General features: G+C 41.3%; 2 protein-coding genes across 2 annotated transcripts in view; one reads left to right on the forward strand and one right to left on the reverse strand.

Annotated features, from left to right (window-relative positions):
• LOC134651346 (organic cation transporter protein) overlaps positions 1-22,349 on the reverse strand; it is a 499,346-nt gene that overhangs the window by 277,334 nt on the left and 199,663 nt on the right. The gene's annotated exons all lie outside the window — the stretch shown is intronic.
• On the forward strand, positions 827-20,511 carry LOC134651797 (ribosomal protein S6 kinase 2 beta). The gene is made up of 14 exons (XM_063506907.1): positions 827-1,035; positions 1,300-1,572; positions 7,525-7,710; positions 8,114-8,398; positions 8,996-9,150; positions 9,767-9,854; positions 10,561-10,691; positions 12,542-12,697; positions 12,987-13,124; positions 13,571-13,777; positions 16,045-16,244; positions 18,723-18,820; positions 19,280-19,504; positions 20,347-20,511. Exons 1-14 carry the CDS (start codon positions 982-984, stop codon positions 20,455-20,457), a joined length of 2,307 nt encoding a protein of 768 aa, XP_063362977.1. The 5' UTR covers positions 827-981; the 3' UTR covers positions 20,458-20,511.

Below are 22,349 nucleotides of genomic sequence, written 5' to 3' on the forward strand. Positions count from 1 at the left end.
GGCGTTTGAGCCCGCACACCCCGCACATCCTGATTTGATCGGACAATTTCATCAGATTGGCGAAAAATTGTCTCGCCTGGACTCCACTAAGTTATAATAGAGATAACACACTATCGCACCGCACCGCGACCTTGGTGCGTCACACCCATAAGTGAGAAAGAGATATCTGTTTCTCGCTCTCACTTATGGGTGTGTTATGGCTTTTACGAAATCTTCACGAAAAATAAAAAATATTAAGGCCCCAGTACACAATGGACCATCGCCGGCCACTCCAAGGGACGCATTTATGCTTTAGAGGGAGTAAGTAATATTGCTATCTCATTCTACCGCATGGCCTTTATAGACAAAAACCATAGAAGGTAGCATCCTATAGAAGTGGTCTACGCGTGCCTCCGTGAGGCACAGAACATACGCAATGCGACGCTATGAATGGTCGAATTTATTTGTTATGGTGGGCAACAAATAAATTCGACCAATCATCGTACTAATTTACGGTGGGGAATAAAAAAAAAGTGAGACTGTGACACGGACAAACAATAATAGCGCTTTCGCTGCTACTCCTACTGAAAGATACATAAGTCTATCCCGTTCTGTCAGTTATCCCCACCACTCATGCCCAATCCAGTTTAATACTAGATTCATGACAAAAACACACCTTATTGGTTAAATGGTCCGCCATGTATTATTTTCACCAATAATAGACGACGAGGACACCTTGGCCTTGAATTATATCCAATGGCGCACTTGAATCTACTGGAATCTACAGATGTGCTCCGCTTGTCAAATCAAAGCTGTTGGGTGTCATAGAATTTGTAGATGAACGAAACGTTTCTGTCTGGCACAACCCGCAATGCTTTGATTCGCCTGTCTCAGTCTGTTTATGAATGAAAAAAAACATGGTGGTCTAGCTAGTTTTTAATCAAATTTGCAAAAACATTATTAGATTTTCCTTTGAAGGTTTATTTGTGATCGATAGTAATTATGCCACTAGCAAACTCCTCAGATCCATGGCGAATGCAGAATGTTGGAGACAACGTAAGTGATCGAACTGTTTGCCTTGTATTAGAGTTCAATAAATACTTGGTTTAATAATCGTGATTACTCACCGTTTTAAAACCGCAGACATATAATTATAATACAATGACGTCTGGCGCCAAATGGTTATCACGAATTACTTGCTTAGGGGGTTCACAATGCATATACGCCCACCCATTCGTTAGTAATTATTACATTAAAAATTAATCTTCTGCAATATTTATCACTTGGACTTGGTGAAATAGTTTAGTTTGTAATTTGTAGAGGAGTATATCTCAGACAGCCAACAGTCTTCCAATGGTGGTGGAGACCTCGGCAGAGTCGCGTCAGGCGTCCACAGCAGAAAGCCTGGATTCCGCCGCCGAGATCAGCTGCGAGAGAGAGGTTGAGCTGCAGGATGTTGTCAAAGAGGGCCACGAGAAAGCAGACCCGTCTCAATTTGAATTGCTCAAAGTTCTTGGAGAAGGTTCCTTTGGAAAAGTTTTCCTAGTCCGAAAAGTAACTGGTGCTGATGCTGGCACCCTCTATGCAATGAAGGTAAGCTGTTATTAGTAGTGTTGTGTGCGACGGCATTAAATCATAATTTAACTATATGGCATGTTTAAAGACAATAGTAGACAACCACCTCAAACAAACAATGTTTCCGGTTTCCTCCCCGGGTTATTGACTTTAACGTATATAGGCCATAGCTTTAAAGAGCTTTTAAATTTTTTGTATTGAATTAATTTTTCGCTCCTTACTTATAATAATCAAAATAGTTAATAATGTATGGAGAACCGGCCATCCCCTTTCCTCTTAAAAATAAAAATGTTTAGTGGCGGGTAGTTGTTTCATAGAACACATGCCCGCTGACTTTCCTATTTGGAAACAATTGGTGACTATATCCACAAAATAGCTTTGGGCTGGCCAATCAAAGTTTGATGACCTGCTACTATGCTTATTAAATAAATACGGGTCAAATTAATGTTTCTTTATAAATGTTACAGACTCAAGGAAATAAGGTTAAAACTTTAATTTAATTTAAAACAAGACTTCCTACTAAGAAAATAAGAAACTTAATTTAGCCTGTGAGGTTGGGTGGAGCCCTAAGTCACAAATTGGCTAAACACAACTTTTTAATGCTCATTCTCTAAATCATATAGGAAATCATTATTAATTGTTATGTTGTGAACCAGGGATGTTGCGAATATCCGCATCCGCAACCGCGGAACTTCCGCATTATTTTCAACATCCGCATCCGCATAAAATCGATGCGGATTTAATGCGGATGTGGAACAGGTCGGTACAGGAACGTCTTAGCATCGGCGTAAGTGCTAGACTGCTAGGTAATTTAGTCATTAAGGGGACGGTATATGACGTTTTCGATTTAGAGCTCACTTTGTGCAATCAATTTGTTCAAGAAATGTTTAATAACTGCATTAAATTATACGTAAATTTGTTCACGAAGAAGCCGTGTACCGGCTCTTCACGGCATAATATTTTTTATTTGCTGTAATTCTCTACAAATCGACACTAAAAGTATCCAAAAATCAAAATATGGAGTTCCGTTTGAGCAACACGCATTACAGTTTTGCCTTTAACAGTAATTGAGTTGTTGTGTGATTTTGAAAGCTAGATAACTAAACTAGCAAATTATTATCTACTTATATTTTTACTCACAAATACAACCCAGAAATTCAATCCCAAATGTAAACTTTCGTACAATTTCCATACATTGACGACATCACTCAAAATTCTTCTTCGAGTCAGATGGCCGCTGGCCTTGGATCGAAGCAGACGTGTACTTCGTCGTAGCTCGTTTTTGACATTATTTAGACATTTCATCATATACGCATACGAAAATGTATACCAGTAGATAAATTGTATTTCAAAAAACAGGGTAAATAAATTTATTTAAAATTTGATTTGTTGTTATTTACAGGTCGTAACGATCGAAAACAGCAGTAAACTATCCTAAAACAATACGATTACAATTGAATTTAAGTAACTTGTTCCTTCAAAATCCGCTTAAAATGAAAAAAGTTTAAAGACTCGTTTTACTGATTGGGATTGATTTTCATTATGCTGGTATCAATTTTGCGTCATTAAAAAAAAGTATATGACTTCTGTACGTCAATGACATTTGATGTCAATTGTAATCTTGTATTTACGTTAGAGAATATTATATATTCATTTAAATATTACTTACCTATTAATACGAAGCGTAATTCGTTTAATACCTGAAAGTCTTAGTGTCTACACCTACTTTGTTGCCGTTCGTTCCGTCTATATGTGTGCGATTACGTGCTGTTCTCAATAATCAAGAAACAAGCCATAATCTTCAAGAATAAAATAACAGCAAGACCAGCATTTAGTACTAACTAGTTTTTGCGGATTTGGAGACAAGAGATGAAACTTACAGGCTAATACCGCTGCGGTCTGGTTATTGTTATGTGTATATATCGAGTATTATATAAATTTACTATAAAATAACAATGTTTTATTTCAATGACATTATGTGCGTAGGTATGTATGTTTCGGTGATTATAAGAATTTTGTCCACACAATAATTGTGCAAAGCAGAGACTGCATCATGCTTTCTTTACGGTATAAGCGGTATGGTACCGTTATTATTTATCAATACCGGTTCGTTTTGAAGGTAAAACTATACCGGTTGAAATACAAAGTACGGTACCGGTATAAAATTACAGCAGGGACAACCATTTTTATAGGTGTACAGTCAGCTGCAGAGAAAAGGTACGACCAGATAGATAATTGTATGCAGGGGTGGTACCTTTTCTCTGCAGCTAGCTGTACCTAAACCATCATTGACCGAGCGTTGGCGAAGGTCTCCGTTTCAACTTGGGCAAAAATGCTTTCGTATGTCCGAATTCTTCTCCTTTGCATATCACATTTCTCAACTGATTCTCGTGAAAATTCGGTAGTCCGATATAATTATTCGGTTTCTTTTTTTTTTGAACAATTTAAAATAGGCAGAAATTGTCATAAAGGACTTAAGCGCCAGTAGGGTCTGTGACACTTAAGACCACTGCGATTATTAGGTACTTACTGGCCCCTATTTCACTACGACCACGGTGACAGGTGCGACAGTTGTCGACATCACTGTTGCTGACGTCACAGGCCTCCATAGGCTACGGTAACCGCTTACCATCGGACGGGCGATGTGCTTGTTTGCCACCAACATTTTAATAAATAAATAAACTCCATTATATTGCCACTAAAAAAATCTTATTTTGCGAAGCTAATGACAATTGTCACAAGAAACACGGCAACTGTATCGAAATTGCGACACAGAACTCATTTCCTGTCAAGACTTACCGAAAATTCTTTGAAAAATCTTGTGACAATTGTCACAAGATTTTTTCGCGAGAGAAATGTCTGTTTTATCCGATATAATAAAGTTTTTTTTGAATAATAGGTACAATGACGGTGGCAAACACGAATACGGCCCGCCCGATGGTAAGCGGTAACTGTATTATTAAATTGTACAACGGGACTTAATCGCGTATCTAAGTTTTAAGATTTACCTCCGACGTTTCGAGGACGGCGTTGTCCCCGTGGTCTCGGAGAAGACTGGCTTAAGTTGATATCAGCATCTTCTAACCGCGCGAGTTTTTCGAACTACCCGCACTTGGTCTTGTTTATCCGCTTGAACGTTTTGCGGTTCCGTTGTACAATTTAATAATGTGTAAAAATCGTGAAAGTTTAAATCAGTGTTAGCGGTAACTGTAGTCCATGGATGCCTATGGCGTCAATAACAGTGATGTTTTTGTCGTACCTGTCACCGTGGTGAAATAGGGGCCAGATTACGCCGCGCCGCGTGGAACGTGAGGTGCATTGGGGTAAATGCATACCATTCACTCAAGGAAAATAATCTCCCTTATAAGATCACTCGTGTGTCTGCCATTTTGTTAAAGCCAATTTTCACCGTAACTACTGGACTAGTTCAATTGAAATTTAGTACACATATGTCAAGTAAGGAAGTAGTAAGTCGGTGATCCGAAGATGAGTAACGTAAATAAATGAACTTTTAACTTTGCGGCGATTTTTGGTATCAGGTTTGGTATCTCACATATCAGATATAATACATAACTATAAGTAGGTGAGCAAAAATGTACCATAACCTAACTCAGAATTGTATTACATAAATACATATACAAAAAATAGTTCAACGCCAAAAGATTAATGGAAGACCTATGTCCTATAATAGGTGAGTTGGTCTTAAACAAAAAATATGCAATAAAAATGTGTAACTGTGGAACCCATAGTGAATCCTACTCGTACATGATCGGTTTTTATATTATGTACCTATAAGATATTTTCTACTTTATACTTTATAAGTGTACCTACATAATATTTACTTATAAGCAGTTGTCACGTAAAATATTTGTAGATTTTTTTGGAAGTATGTGTCACATCATCATCATCTTCCTCGCGTTGTCCCGGCATTTTGACACGGCTCATGGGAGCCTGGGGTCCGCTTGGCAATTAATCCCATAAATTGGCGTGGGCACTAATTTTTATGAAAGCGACTGCCATCTGACCTTCCAACCCATAGGGGGTAAACTAGGCTCTTATTGGGATTAGTCCGGTTTTCTCACGATGTTTTCCTTCACCGAAAAGCAACTGGTAAATATCAAATGATATTTCGTACATAAGTTCCGAAAAACTCAGCGGTACGAGCCGGAATTGCAATTCGCACGCTCTTACCGCTAGGCCTCCAGCGATTTTTTTGAAGTATGTATAGCACAAAAAAAATATTTAGAAATGTAACATTTAAGGTAGGTAATTAAAATACGGTATAAACATTATTGGAGAAGACTTGGAGGAAGTGTCATAGGGATCTACATTCGATGCGTGGAAAACAAGTTCTTTTGTCTAATTATAATCCATCGGCAATCACGCGAGCGCATAAAACGAAAATCATTTTTTTTCACTGCCTAAAACTCCCTTAACCTAATAACAGTAAAACAAAAAATAAAATATAGAGGGTTACCAACCAGCCAAAGAATTATAAGTAGATATATGCACTTATCCCAACGCACCTCACGTTCTACTCTGCACGGGGTTCATTGCCGCTCCTACCGCCGTAAGTAACTATCAACACCTACATTATCAAGGCTACGATCGAAGATAATCGCTTCAGCACTGAAATAATACCGGTGGAATACCGGTATAATATTTTTTATTTTAATTGTATTAATTTAATAGTAAGTAGTGTAAGATATTAGGGGTACATTAGCCAACATTGTTTCCATATATTTTCAAATTTTATTTTGTCCGCCTTAATTAAATTTTGCACCCTGCCGGAACTTTATTTATTTAAATTCTCATTTAATTGATTTTGAGCCTTATGAAAAGTCGTATAGAGTAGTAAATAAAATTTTACATCTGACTTAATGACATCTGGTTTTATTCGGTTTAACTTTAGAAAACGCGTATCTCGACAAAGCCATAATGTAGAAAATTGTCAACAACCAAATGAATTATTAGAATTTAAATACGTCACGTGTGACATGAACAGACAAGGAAAGCAAGATTAAATGTATTGTTTCTCTTTCTTCTTTCAATGGAACGCTTTTCCTAAAAGGAGGCCACTAAACTCAAAACGCTATCTTAAAAAAAAACTTGATGGGTCAGTGACCTGTCCCAGTAAAGTGAGGTAGTGTGCGTGAAGTGCGCTTGTGTGTGAAATGGGGTAAATTGACAGAATCTGAAAATTTACCCACCTCTACCGTCACCTTAACCAAAAAAACCTATTAGAAATGAGCAGTCAAGCGTGAGTGGGACTTAATGTACGGAACCCTTGGCACGCGAGTCCGACTCGTACTTGGCCGGTTTTTTTAAATAAAAATTACTAAAATGTAATATTTGACTTTTTTTATGGTACTATCTTGACATCCGCATCCGCGGATGTGAGCCAGGGATGTTGCGGATGCCGATTTTTTGACATCCGCGGATGCGGATGCGGATGCGGATTTTTAAAGGCTCACATCCGCGGATGCGGATGCGGATGCGGATGTCAAGATAGTACCATAAAAAACGTCAAATATTACATTTTAGTAATTTTTATTTCAAAAAACCGGCCAAGTGCGAGTCGGACTTGCGTTCTAAGAGTTCCGTACATTAAGTCCCACTCACGCTTGACTGCTCATTTCTAATAGGTTTTTTGGTTAATGACTAAATTACCTAGCAGTCTAGCACTTACGCCAATGCTAAGACGTTCCTGTACCGACCTGTTCCACATCCGCATCCGCATTAAATCCGCATCGATTTTATGCGGATGCGGATGTTGAAAATCATGCGGAAGTTCCGCGGTTGCGGATGCGGATGCGGATATTCGCAACATCCCTGATGTGAGCCTTTAAAAATCCGCATCCGCATCCGCTTCCGCGGATGTCAAAAAATCGGCATCCGCAACATCCCTGTTGTGAACTCATATTTGTTTACTTAATAAAAACTAAAACTTACTTTTATAATTTTTTAAAGGTACTTAAAAAAGCTACCCTAAAAGTGAGAGACAGAGAACGTACAAAAATGGAGAGAAATATACTAGTAGACATGGGCCATCCATTTATTGTAAAATTACACTATGCATTTCAAACTGCTGGAAAACTTTATTTAATATTAGATTTTTTACGTGGCGGCGACTTGTTCTCAAGACTTAGTAAAGAGGTAAGATGTAATAAATTGTTCATTATTTTTAACATGTAGGTACTTATTACTTTTATGTATATTGTGTATTATTTATGTGCTTAGGTAATTGTACAAAACCAAGTATAAGTATATTGATTGCTGTATGAATTACTTATGAAATAACTAATTTTTACTATGCTAAATGAAATGCACCTTTAGGTGAACCCGTTTACTATGATTCCTGCAATTTTTTGCATGAAGGGGACCTGGATACGTATGAGTAACTTTCCTTGACATCATCTGTTACATACATATGGTATGTTCTTTGTCAGTTTTTTATAAAATAGCTTTTTTGCCTGGTCCCTACAAAATCATACTAAGCGGGTTCTACTGTACGTATTTTGTATTCACTTTGCTTTGTGCTAATAAACTGCAATTTCAGGTAATGTTCACTGAGGAGGATGTTAAGTTTTATTTAGCGGAGTTAGCTTTAGCGTTAGAACATGTGCACAAATTGGGCATTATATACAGGGATCTTAAGCCAGAGAATATTTTGTTAGATGCAGACGGTCACATTGCACTTACTGACTTTGGCTTATCTAAACTTCCACCAAGTAGTGATAAAGCTTATAGCTTCTGTGGTACAGTTGAGTACATGGCACCAGAAGTTGTCAATAGAAGAGGTCATACATTTGCTGCGGATTGGTGGTCTTTCGGAGTACTTATGGTAAGTAGTATAATTATAGATCATACTAAAGTACAGTGTAAACTCTATATAGGTAGTGACACTCAAGGGACCGGACACTTTTTGTCGTTATAGAGAGTTTTCGTTAAATAGAGAGAAATTAATATAATCCAACAAGAAGCAAAAATGTCGACATTATAGGGAGTGAAACGTTATATCGAGTGACGTTATAGGTATGGAGTTTACACTGTAATTGAATTATTTTATTACTTTGTGTAGGGACTTTGGAAATAAAGTTTTTATTAACACACATGGTATTTAAGATCCTAGCTAGTTATCTGATGTATTAATTACTTTTATTAAAAATTATTAAAAATTATTTTAGTTTAGAATATTATAATTTACAGTGTAAATAAGTACTTAATTTTTTAGTTTACGGTTTATGAATTGGCTGGTGATATTGAAAAAAAGCCTCAATGTATTTGCTATTACGATGTAGAATCGAGTAGCCTTCCTCAATGTTTTCAAATCTAGGAAAGTATAGTACGCAGATAAGGATATTCCCTTATACGATTTTTTCCTTATTGTTTAGTTTGCATTGTACGAATTTAATTACCATATGTATTAATTTACCCGCAGTTTGAAATGTTAACTGGAAATTTACCATTCCATGGCTCTACGAGGCACGAAACAATGACGCAAATATTAAAAGCGAAGCTTGGTATGCCATCCAACTTGAGTGAGGAAGCACAATCTTTGCTTCGAGCGTTGTTCAAACGGACACCACAAAATAGGTGAGAATTGGTATTCTTAGGTACAATAAGCTGCAGAGTTACGTGACGCCTCTGCAGTCTGCATAGATATTTGTTCTGCAGCACTGTACATGGTAATGGATTGGCATACAAACAATCAATCATGAATTTACAATCGTCCGAACAGTTAACTGGTTACTATTCGTGAATCGTATTGTAAAGAAGGTTTACACATGACCAGTTGAGATGAGTGTGTTGTACTTCAATACCGGTTTACATAACAAAAATAGATGAGTCATACGGTGTAGAGATTAGTTGATTCATAAATGCGCACTCCATCAAATTGATTAAGGCCATCTTAAAGGAAGTTTTATGAGTATGTACTAAAATTGTCTTTCAAAGGCCTTGCACCTTCTTACAAATGAAAAATTAGGTAACCACCGCGGTGCACAAAAGAAACTGCCTTTTTTCTAGGGTTTGGGGCCAGAAAATCAGCTCAGATAATTCATGCTATACTATCCGGTCATAATATCAGTGCACCTCACCTCAATACGTCATATCGGCGCTCTGGGTACGATATGTGCAAGCGACGGGCGAGCGCGGGGAGGTACTTATATATTTATCTAGATATTTTTTTAAATAACTATTTTGTCAACAGGCTGGGGGCGGGCCCAAATGGTATAGAGGATGTGAAGAACCATGAGTTCTTTGCAAGCATAGACTGGGATGCTCTGTTGAAGAAAGAGGTCAGTCTAAAATATGTATATTCCATTATATATTATTGGCACTTGAAGGAACACATGTTCAACACTAACAACTTATTACTAGGTAGTAAAGAAAAACTTAAAATGATTATGAAATTAAGGTTTGAAATAGTACATTATTGTCGAGGTTCGGAAGTAGCTACTTGCTGGCTGAGGATTCGTTTTAAACGGACGACCTTGGGAGTCCGTTTAATTGAATCCGAAGCCAGCAAGTAGCCTTCCAGCCGAGTCATATATAGTGCTTTTCTCAAAAATGGTGCAAGAAATAGAAATTATTTACCGGAGCAACGGTCTAATTATCACAGAAAAAAGTAAAACCATTGAAAATATTTGCTTTGCCGCCTTTAAAAAAAAGGAAGTGTATTTTTCTGCTGAAAATACGCCAACCTATTTGAGACACCTAAATAGTCACGGTACCAACATTATAATAATAAGTGCTGATCATCTGTTTGGCTGTTTAATTGGACCTATGCCTTCATTTGATTTGGCCATTTCAACTTTTAAAAAGTTTGGAACTCGTTAAATAATGGAATTTGTATGCAACATTGCAGTCCCGAAATCGAGACTGCATTGTTTTTAACTTTTTAATTTTTTGACTGACCATAAACTACGCACTTCGCGACCAATTTTTTAACCGGCAACATCGACTTTGCAGTCCATTTTTGAGAAAATGAACATTATTTTCCAGGTAATCCCACCGTTCAGACCGGCCGTGTCGCGAGCCGACGACGCCTTTTACTTCGACTCGGAGTTCACTTGCCGCACGCCGAGAGACTCGCCCGGGGTGCCCGCCTCCGCCAACGCTCACGAACTGTTCAGGTAAACAATCTATTTAAACACTAAACACTAACAGCTTGGACCCTTCGACTCAATCCAAAGGCGCGCTGTACGAATCGTCGATGATCCCAAACTCACAAGCGGTATTGAACCTTTAAGTCTGAGGAGAGACCTTGCCTCCTTATGTGTGTTCTATCGCTTGTACAATGGGCTGTGCTCTGAAGAATTGTTTGACATGATGCCAACGGCAGCTTTCTATCACCGCACCGCTCGCCATCGGCAGGGTGTTCATCCACACACCCTAGAACCTAAATGGTCGCGTACTGTGCGGTTTAAGAGGAATTTCCTCCCGCGGACGCTCCGGCTGTGGAATGAGCTCCCTTCCGAGGTTTTCCCGAGGGTCTACGGTATGGGGTTCTTCAAAAAAGGAGTGTACAGGTTTTTAAAAAAAGGTCGGCAACGCGCATGTAACACCTCTGGAGTTGCAGGCGTCCATAGACTACGGTGACTGCTTACCATCAGGCGGCCTGTATGCTTGTTTGCCACCTATGTGGTATAAAAAAAAAATTAAATGCCAACTTTAGCAACGTGACTGCATTTCGTACACGTTATGTTAGCTACCAAAGAGCTACATAATCAATTGTAGAAGAGGTAGTAAGAGTAGGTAAATTTGACAGCTGAAGTAGATGTCGCTGGTCGCTGCACCGCACTGGAAATTATTTTACGTGGTTGTCGTTTGACGTTGTATCGGTTGTTGTTGTTGTGTTATTTCTATGGTAGCAAAGGTGTGTACATAGGAGCCAGCAATGACTATTAGATATTTAAGGGGCTATTGGGTAGGATGGTGAATGGGTATTTATCATATTTTCATCTGGAAATTCCTTTGTCTTTCAAACATGTTGTTTCCGTCAAGAAAATATTATCAGTGCGATCTTATCACTTATCACAGAGCCTATTGGTTCAACGATAACGGTATCTTTACGTCATTTTAGGTTGCTGCGACTGTTTATATTTTACGAAGTTCATTCAGTGTCCTGGGTGGATAAAAATTTCATTTATAATTTAGTTTTGTCACCAAAAAAAAATCTTTTCCTAAAACAAGTTTTTCCTTGGACAGAGATGGGGGTCAGCCCCTGTTTTTGGTAGGCAATCCGGTTCGAAGGACCACGTATAATACCCACCATCCGTATGATCCGTATATATTTTAAATAAATCCTCGAAAACAACAAGCAAAATAAACATACCTAACAAATGTTGGCGTGTGTACAGGCTCCGCAGGGAGCAGTGACATCTACCAGGAAAATGAGTAAACAAAATCCTAATCTGCACAAAAGACCGGAATACCGGTTGTAATTCGAAAGAGTTGATAAAATAAATTAGGATTCTGAAAAAAATTATAATAATTTAAAGGAAGTTTCAAAAGAGACTAACTTAACGTATGAAATTTTATGGAACTTTCCGCACTTATAAAAAAAACCGGCCAAGTGCGAGTCGGACTCGCGCACGGAGGGTTCCGCACCATCAACAAAAAATAGAGCAAAAAAAAAAACAAGCAAAAAACAAGGAAAAAAACGGTCACCCATCCAAGTACTGACCCCGCCCGACGTTGCTTAACTTTGCTCAAAAATCACGTTTGTTGTATGGGAGCCCCACTTAAATCTTTATTTTATTCTGTTTTTAGTATTTGTAGTTATAGCGGCAACAGACATACATCATCTGTGAAAATTTCAACTGTCTAGCTATCACGGTTCGTGAGATACAGCCTGGTGACAGACGGACGGACGGACGGACGGACAGCGGAGTCTTAGTAATAGGGTCCCGTTTTTACCCTTTGGGTACGGAACCCTAAAAACACCCTGTATGTTGTAATAAATTGCGTTTGTTCGTTTCAGAGGTTTCAGCTTCGTGGCCCCTTGCCTACTCGACGATGAGAATAATAAAACCGTTACAAATACAACGCAGAACAACGTCGTGCAAAACAATAAGACTTCCACTGAGGAGTTTTTGGCTGGCTTCGTGAATAGGAATAATTTCTTTGATGAATACCGGTATATAAGTATTCAAATATTGCTTCTATATTTTTAATTCTAATATTTGCCTATGACAATCCAAGGTAATTGCGTGTATCGTGGGACATTCTGTCGCAAAACATAAAATCCATCTCAAAATCATTTAATAGCTCTAACATACTCAACGCAATTATAATATTGTCATATGTAGGCTTAAAATCTTCTAAGAAATCCTTTCGTTCCGGTTGATCTGTTTTTAAGATAATTGGGAACATATCGTTTGTGTAAAGTAACTTACTGTAAACTTAATGTAATTTCATGTTTTCAGGTTAATGGGTGAATTAGGCACTGGATCGTTTTCAGTAGTCCGCCTTTGTGAACACAAGGCGTCAAGAGTGCAATATGCCGTTAAAATTATGGACAAGATGCAGTATGATCCGCGCGAAGAAATTGAGATCTTATTAAGGTTTGTGTGTCTGACATACTAAGGATAACTAGGATAACCTACCATAACATCATCTTAACACATTCACTGACAAGAACACGACAGGTGTGTTCATTTTGTATTGGAAATGGGGCACTTGGCGCCGAAAGTTTGCTGTTAAGCTTAATGCTTAACACTTTCAGCGCCAACTTAAGTGCAATTGTGTTAAGTTTATAGGCAGCATCAAAGCGAGATTGGGTAAGCAGAGATAATCGCAAAAAACCCTATCTACAACCCTTAGAAAGACAACTGACAACCAAGTGACAGTTCAAAAATAAACAAGTCACACACAGCTAAACTCTATTTTTTTTATTCCTTAGACTGAAATGACATTTCATAGTATGAACATCATGTGTCATCTCATACTATGAAATGTCATTTCAGTCTACGGAATAAAAAAATAGACTTTAAGTATTTCTTATCAACAGATACAGTCAACATCCGCACATCATAACCCTCCGCGGCGTCTACGAGGAAGGCGCCCGTATCCTCGCAGTCACCGAGCTATGCCGGGGCGGAGAACTGCTCGAGCACATCACACAGCGGCGCTACCTGCCCGAGCACGAGTGCGCGCCCATCCTGCGCAACGTGCTGCACGCGGTGCACTACCTGCACAGGCACACCGTGGTGCACAGGTTGGTCACGGCACTACAGCACCGAGCTATGCCGGGGCGGAGAACTGCTCGAGCACATCACACAGCGGCGCTACCTGCCCGAGCACGAGTGCGCGCCCATCCTGCGCAACGTGCTGCACGCGGTGCACTACCTGCACAGGCACACCGTGGTGCACAGGTTGGTCACGGCACTACAGCACCGAGCTATGCCGGGGCGGAGAACTGCTCGAGCACATCACACAGCGGCGCTACCTGCCCGAGCACGAGTGCGCGCCCATCCTGCGCAACGTGCTGCACGCGGTGCACTACCTGCACAGGCACACCGTGGTGCACAGGTTGGTCACGGCACTACAACACCGAACTATGCCGGGGCGGAGAACTGCTCGAGCACATCACACAGCGGCGCTACCTGCCCGAGCACGAGTGCGCGCCCATCCTGCGCAACGTGCTGCACGCGGTGCACTACCTGCACAGGCACACCGTGGTGCACAGGTTGGTCACGGCACTACAGCACCGAGCTATGCCGGGGCGGAGAACTGCTCGAGCACATCACACAGCGGCGCTACCTGCCCGAGCACGAGTGCGCGCCCATCCTGCGCAACGTGCTGCACGCGGTGCACTACCTGCACAGGCACACCGTGGTGCACAGGTTGGTCACGGCACTACAACACCGAACTATGCCGGGGCGGAGAACTGCTCGAGCACATCACACAGCGGCGCTACCTGCCCGAGCACGAGTGCGCGCCCATCCTGCGCAACGTGCTGCACGCGGTGCACTACCTGCACAGGCACACCGTGGTGCACAGGTTGGTCACGGCACTACAACACCGAACTATGCCGGGGCGGAGAACTGCTCGAGCACATCACACAGCGGCGCTACCTGCACGAGCACGAGTGCGCGCTGCTGCACGCGGTGCACTACCTGCACAGGCACACCGTGGTGCACAGGTTGGTCACGGTACTACAACACCGAACTATGCCGGGGCGGAGAACTGCTCGAGCACATCACACAGCGGCGCTACCTGCCCGAGCACGAGTGCGCGCCCATCCTGCGCAACGTGCTGCACGCGGTGCACTACCTGCACAGGCACACCGTGGTGCACAGGTTGGTCACGGCACTACAACACCGATCTATGCCGGGGCGGAGAACTGCTCGAGCACATCACACAGCGGCGCTACCTGCTCGAGCACGAGTGCGCGCCCATCCTGCGCAACGTGCTGCACGCGGTGCACTACCTGCACAGGCACACCGTGGTGCACAGGTTGGTCACGGTACTACAACACCGAACTATGCCGGGGCGGAGAACTGCTCGAGCACATCACACAGCGGCGCTACCTGCCCGAGCACGAGTGCGCGCCCATCCTGCGCAACGTGCTGCACGCGGTGCACTACCTGCACAGGCACACCGTGGTGCACAGGTTGGTCACGGCACTACAGCACCGAGCTATGCCGGGGCGGAGAACTGCTCGAGCACATCACACAGCGGCGCTACCTGCCCGAGCACGAGTGCGCGCCCATCCTGCGCAACGTGCTGCACGCGGTGCACTACCTGCACAGGCACACCGTGGTGCACAGGTTGGTCACGGTACTACAACACCGAGCTATGCCGGGGCGGAGAACTGCTCGAGCACATCACACAGCGGCGCTACCTGCCCGAGCACGAGTGCGCGCCCATCCTGCGCAACGTGCTGCACGCGGTGCACTACCTGCACAGGCACACCGTGGTGCACAGGTTGGTCACGGCACTACAGCACCGAGCTATGCCGGGGCGGAGAACTGCTCGAGCACATCACACAGCGGCGCTACCTGCCCGAGCACGAGTGCGCGCCCATCCTGCGCAACGTGCTGCACGCGGTGCACTACCTGCACAGGCACACCGTGGTGCACAGGTTGGTCACGGCACTACAGCACCGAGCTATGCCGGGGCGGAGAACTGCTCGAGCACATCACACAGCGGCGCTACCTGCCCGAGCACGAGTGCGCGCCCATCCTGCGCAACGTGCTGCACGCGGTGCACTACTTGCACAGGCACACCGTGGTGCACAGGTTGGTCACGGCACTACAGCACCGAACTATGCCGGGGCGGAGAACTGCTCGAGCACATCACACAGCGAGTTAGAACCCTAAAGTTATGGACATGTATAACAATTCAAAGTCAAAATATACTTTATTCATGTAGGCAAGACAAGCACTTATGAATCGTAACATATATATTATCTTAAGCTAATTATCAGAGCAATTTATTGATGTTATTATTCCATAATAATTTTTGGTTTATTTATTACAGAGACATAAAACCATCGAACATCCTATTCGCGACGGCTGAAAAGAGGCCCGAGGACATCCGCCTGGTCGATTTCGGGCTAGCGAAGCAGTTGCGCGCAGAGAACGGGCTGCTCATGACCCCCTGCTATACGGCCAATTTCGTGGCCCCTGAGGTCCTAAAACGAGCTGGTTACGATGCTGCCTGCGATATATGGAGTTTAGGTAATTATTTATTAAATGTACCTTTAAAAGACTAGTTCAAGAAATGTCACTTTTGACATTGACCGTCTAGTAGACCGTAGGAAACGAATATTCGTTTGGTCGTATTACATGGGGTCGTATCGTATTACACACCCAAATATTCCGAAATATGTTTTTCCGACTTTCATAACCTCGATTTTCATAATCCCGATTTTTTATATTCATATTTATATTTCATATTCATATTTATTTATTGCAACCATATTTATTTATTGCAACCATATTTATTTATTGCATATTTTTATAGATATCATGTATATACGAGGGGTATTCAAAATATTCTCGGTATGAGAATGAAAACAAACAAGTACGAAAAGTTTGATATTTTTATTTTTCAATATACTCCCCCCCTATGTTCATACACTTAAAAGATCGATCAATTATTTTTATTAATCCTGCATAAAAATATTTTTTATCTTTGGTGTAAAAATGCTCCTCCACTGCCGCCTTCAATGCTTCATCATCGGAAAATTTATTTCCACGCAGATCCTTTTTAAGATTGGGGAACAAAAAGAAGTCGCTGGGGGCTAAGTCCGGACTATACGGTGGGTGAGTAACAGTTTCAAACCCACATTCAACAATAGCTGCCTTGGCAATATGAGCAGTATGGACGGGGGCGTTGTCATGCAGAAGCATAACACCTTTGGTTAACTTTCCTCGCCTCTTTTCTTTGATTGCATCCTTTAATTGACGTAGAATGTTAGCGTAGTACTGTCCTGTGATATTTACACCTTTTTCTTTATAATCGATCTGTAATACTCCTTCACAATCCCAAAATATCGTGGCCATGACCTTGCCAGCTGAAGGGATGATCTTGAACTTCTTGGGATGAGCTGAACCCTTAATGTGCCACTGCATGGACTCTTGTTTACTCTCTGGGTCATAATGATGAACCCAGGTTTCATCTCCAGTAACTATTCTTTGCAGCACCTCATCAGGATTTTCACCGCACAGGTCAATAAAATCGGAACAACAAGCTACACGCATGCCTTTTTGAAGCCGAGTCAGCATTCGCGGAACCCATCTTGCACTTACTTTTGACATATTAAGATGGTCATGGATAATATCATGTATGGTACCAATAGAGAGATTGGTTACTTGTGCTATAGATTTTACCTTCACTCGACCATCTTCCAATATAAGTTTTTCCACTTTATCAATATTTTCTTGTGAAGTAGCTACTACAGGCCGGCCAGGTCTAGGGTCGTCTTCAACACTCTCCCTTCCACGTTTAAACTCGCTTGACCACTTTTGACTGGTAGATAAAGAAGGAGCAGACTCACGGTAAACACAATCCATTTCCTCTTTTATGGTTTTTTGATTTTTACCCTGTTTTGTCAAGAATTTTATCACGCATCGATGTTCTAATTTAGTTAACATTGTCAATTCCCACATGATGTTCATGTTTGTTCAGCAATTGCAGAAAAACAAAAGAACATCTCGCTTCGAATTATACTTTTTTTTAATGTCAATGAATAAACCTTAGCGGCCAGTAACGAAAGAAATTTTAGAAGAGGTTGTAAGATATCAATACCGAGAATATTTTGAACGCCCCTCGTATGTCCGAAATATCGAAATTATGACTTTGAAAACAACGAAAGAAGAAAATCACGACTGTGCTATTTCCGAATACTTAAAATCCGATTTTCATATGGACGAAAGCTTAAAGTTCTGATTTAGAAAAAATCCGAAAATATTTTTCCGAATTTGTCTATTCCGAAAAATCATTGACCGATAGGAAATAAAGTAAGTAATTCGGTATTCAGAAATTCGATCTTTTGTAAACTCGGAATAATGAAATTCGTGATTTTCAAAATAAGACTTAAACGCACTTTTTTAAATCTAACTAACCAAAATCCGAATCGGAGCACCCGACTATCCATGTGGTCTTGTCTGTCCTACCGCTAGAGTGTATGTAAAAAGCCGGAGGCGCGGAGGGGAAGCAGCCCTCGCCCGCCGTAGCAAAGCGCTGGCATTTGTGCCTGCGCTTTGATACGCAAGGGCGAAGGGGCTGCTTTGTCCGTAGCGCCGGAGCAGATCCGGAGCACGAATCGATAAATTCGGAATTAATAAAAAGGCGATATTTAAAATAGGAGTCACGTCAAATCGGAATTCAAATTTTCGGAATAACAGCATTTCGGAATTCGTGATTTCAAAAATCGTAAATGTTAAATTCGGTGTTTATCACTATCGGAATTTTTATATTCGGAATTATGTGGTTCGGAATTAAAATAATTCGTCTTTTTTGCTATTCGGAAATAAGTATACACTTTCGTGATTTTCATCGTTCGTAATTACGAACAGTCGGAATTTTGATGGGTCGAGCATTTAAAAAACGGAGTAATAAAATTGGATATTCTAAAATTCGGCATAAAATATTTCGGAATTATGTAGTGTCCCTGTATTACATAATTACTTACTACTACTTACTTTGAACAGGTGTGCTGGCATACATCATGTTATCTGGCAGAACGCCGTTTGCTTCGACCGGGGATGACAGCCCTGAAGCTATTCTTACAAGAATTGAGTCGGGAAAGGTAAGTGCATGTAGTTTTAAGGTTCCGTCCACACAGGCGTGTTTTCCGGGCAGGGCGTGAGCGTTTTATATGTAAAAGCGGCGCGCCCCGCTTACGCCCCGCCCGGAAAACGCGCCTGTGTGACGAAGCCTTTATTGTTTTTAAGTAAACATCATCAATGAGATAGCTCAAGATTAAGTGGATTTATTGATGGAAATTCTCCGTACCGTAAAATGGTCCTACTTTGCTCCGCTTTACGGATATTTTGAATATTTTTTTTAATGTTAATTATAGTTGGTCAAACCAAATCGTCAGTAAATAAGAACAAAAAAAAACTATACTAATCCTTTTCTTTTGGGTGCTAGTACTAGTGTAAGACAAAGATGAGAGTATAATTCTCTCTGTGTTTGAAATGAGACAGTCCTTTGAAAAACTATATTAAATATCCGATGTTCACGCAAACGCTCCGTGTCATCTCAGGTGGAGCTGTCATCCGGCGTGTGGCGCTCCGTGTCGGGCGAAGCGAAGGCGTGCGTGCGGCGCATGCTGCAGCTGGAGCCGGCGCACAGGCCGCGCGCGCACGAGCTGCTGCGCGAGGCCTGGCTCTGCAGCTCCCGGGCACCCACTGAGGCGCAGCCACAGCCGGACCTGGAGGATCCGGTGCCTCCGGAAGAGCTGCGCCGGGCTGTTGACCTCACCTTCCAGGTATACCTGACAAAAATATGTACATGTCGCAGCCATCTGGTTAAATTAGCCAGCTAGGCTATCCATTAAACGCCGGCATCCGATTTGATGCCAATTGAAACTCAGGCTTCCTAACATGTAAAATAATATTGCTTTTACCAATAAACGTTCTGATTCTGATCCATACTTCAGGATTTCTCCTGAAATGTCAGGATTTTTGGTCCTTTGTCAGGATCAGGGATGTTGCGAATATCCGCATCCGCAACCGCGGAACTTCCGCATTCTTTTCAACATCCGTATCCGCATAAAATCGATGCGGATTTAATGCGGATGCGGATGTGAAACAGGTCAGTACAGGAACGTCTTAGCATCGGCGTAAGTGCTAGACTGCTAGGTAATTTAGTCATTAACCAAAAAACCTATTAGAAATGAGCAGTCAAGCGTGAGTGGGACTTAATGTACGGAACCCTTGGAACGCGAGTCCAACTCGTACTTGGCCGGTTTTTTGAAATAAAAATTACTAAAATGTAATATTTGACGTTTTTTATGGTACTATCTTGACATCCGCATCCGCATCCGCGGATGTCAGCCTTTAAAAATCCGCATCCGCGGATGTCAAAAAATCGGCATCCGCAACATCCCTGGTCAGGATTGCGAAAGACTTTGCGAGTGTCAGGGTTTTTAAAAACCTGAACTCACCACTAGGTGCTAGTGACTAGAAGGTAGCTAAAAGTTGGGAGTTTGGGAGAGGTAAGGAAGGGTAATGCTGTGGCCACAACAATGCTAACGCGGTGTTGTAATCAGATTATCAGTCATCTATAAATGTTCGTCTCTGGTGTTGCTAAGCATGTTGTATGTTCCAGGCGATGACCTCGTCGCCAATGACGCCGCAGGTGCTGGGCCCGGTGTCGCAGTCCACCCTCGCGCAGCGCCGCAGCAAGCCGCAGAGACGCTTCCCGCCTACTCAGCTTTAAATACGGTATACGAACTAATTTTAAACAAGTCTTTGCCACCAAAAGATTTCGAGGCGTTCCATACCCACTTGACCGTCCGGCCCGCGAGACTGTTTTCCTCTCAACCGTCCGGGTTTTTTTAGGGTCGCACGTCCCGCGCTGCACATCCACAACTTTCTACAAAACCCTAGCGTACACTGCCATCTATATTTTTTTTACAGCTAACTATTTAGTTAGGCTACGTTGTTGCATCAAGAGAATTAGTAAATAATGCCGAAGTATTCCGTTAGATGGCTCTGAAATCAATTCTTTCTTCCACCCCTTTGGATAGTAAGGTTCCCGCGGACGGTTAAGAGCATATTTTTTTCGGATACTATGCTATCGTCGGACGGTCAAGTGGTTAAACCGCATACCGAAATACGTATTAGATCTATTTTCGTCGATCATCGATGGGTCAAGAGAGAACAAGCGTTTTACTGCGATTGCTTCCCTGTTAGTTTCGAATGTTATATGTTGTACTATCAATGTTTCTGGATATGAGTCATGTGAATGTGAAGATATGTAAGTAGCTTTATTTGAACGGGCAGAAATAATCGTAATACGATTAATGTAAAAATTAATCGCCTGAAGATTCTAGCATAATAGTCGTAATTTTTACTTGGTCAAAGAAATTTTGTGATCTAATTATTAGTGAAATGAAAGGTAGATTGCATTTTCTTGTAAGACACATTGCAGCATTCCATCCGTTTCCGTTTTAGTCCTTAGCAGATTTATTAGTAAATGTGAAGGTAGTCTTCCTTCAAAATATTTGGAATTAGTATGTAATTATTTTAATTTTATTTTTTAGTCATTTTACTTGCCCACCCAACGACATAACTTGTCCCTTTGTGCCATTTATATCTATTGTGCGATTGATAAATTAAATACAAATATAGTATAGACCTATCATATATTTTTATGTTCTATTTGTCACAAACAAAGTACCTAAAGTACAACGTTTATTACTGGAATAGCTTTATTTTTGTAAAGTATTACTCTTCTTGACGCATTCGCGGTACTTCGTCCCTTCCTTTTATTTTACCTTTACTCTAATGAGATGTTGTTTATATTTTTGTAAGATTTTGAGTATTCAGTAGCTTTAAGATATATAGATAATTAGGATTAAGTATATCGAAATACTTAAAAAGGGCTTTTATTAACATAGTTTAACTTTAGTAGGTATAAGGTTCGTGTGTACAACACATCACATGCGTCAATCTAATTCATCTCATCATATCTTCTCTTTGTATAGTTTGTAGCTTTCTAGTAGAGCCCGAAGGCTTATCCTATTATCTATTGTTCAGTAAAACCGCACGTGCTACTTACCTGCAAAAAAGGGTCCTAATTATTCTATTTGGCACCTGAGCGCGGGCTAGTCCAACGCTCAAAAAACCAGTGTAGGTGCGCTCTTCGATAACGCACCTTTGTTACGCATCTCGATGATACATTTTAGACTGGTTCTGTAGCGTTCGACTCGCCGGCACTCAGTTACCGAAGTACCGATTTTTTATGCAGGTGCATGGTTGTGGCACGTGGTACGAGCGGTTTTACTTAACAATAGACAATAGATAGGATTAGCCTTCGGGCTCTATTAGAAAGCTACAAACTATAATCATCAATTCACTCATATCAAGGCCTAACTTGCTCACAAACGCATAATTAATGCAAAATTCTTCCAAAATCTTTAAATCTGAAATATTTATTTTACGTTACATATTTTGAGTATAATTTAGATTAGACCATAAGAGAACCATACATATTTTTGTATTAAGATATATTTTTCTTGTAACCAATTCTATTTATCGGTGTAGGTATAGAGTGACTGCTATAGTCAGTGCCGGCGGAAATCGGGTTTTGGCGCCCTTCGTTGTAGT

Source organism: Cydia amplana, chromosome 10, assembly GCF_948474715.1.
Source record: "Cydia amplana chromosome 10, ilCydAmpl1.1, whole genome shotgun sequence".
NCBI lineage: Eukaryota > Metazoa > Arthropoda > Insecta > Lepidoptera > Tortricidae > Cydia > Cydia amplana.

What these genes read in the sequence shown, in the direction of transcription:
- LOC134651797 (XM_063506907.1), top strand. Translation starts at nt 982, where the DNA reads ATGCCACTAGCAAACTCCTCAGATCCATGGCGAATGCAGAATGTTGGA. An exon ending in TGCAGAATGTTGGAGACAAC is followed by an intron (nt 1,036 to 1,299) that starts GTAAGTGATCGA and finishes TGTAATTTGTAG; the next exon opens with AGGAGTATATCTCAGACAGC. An exon ending in GCACCCTCTATGCAATGAAG is followed by an intron (nt 1,573 to 7,524) that starts GTAAGCTGTTAT and finishes AATTTTTTAAAG; the next exon opens with GTACTTAAAAAAGCTACCCT.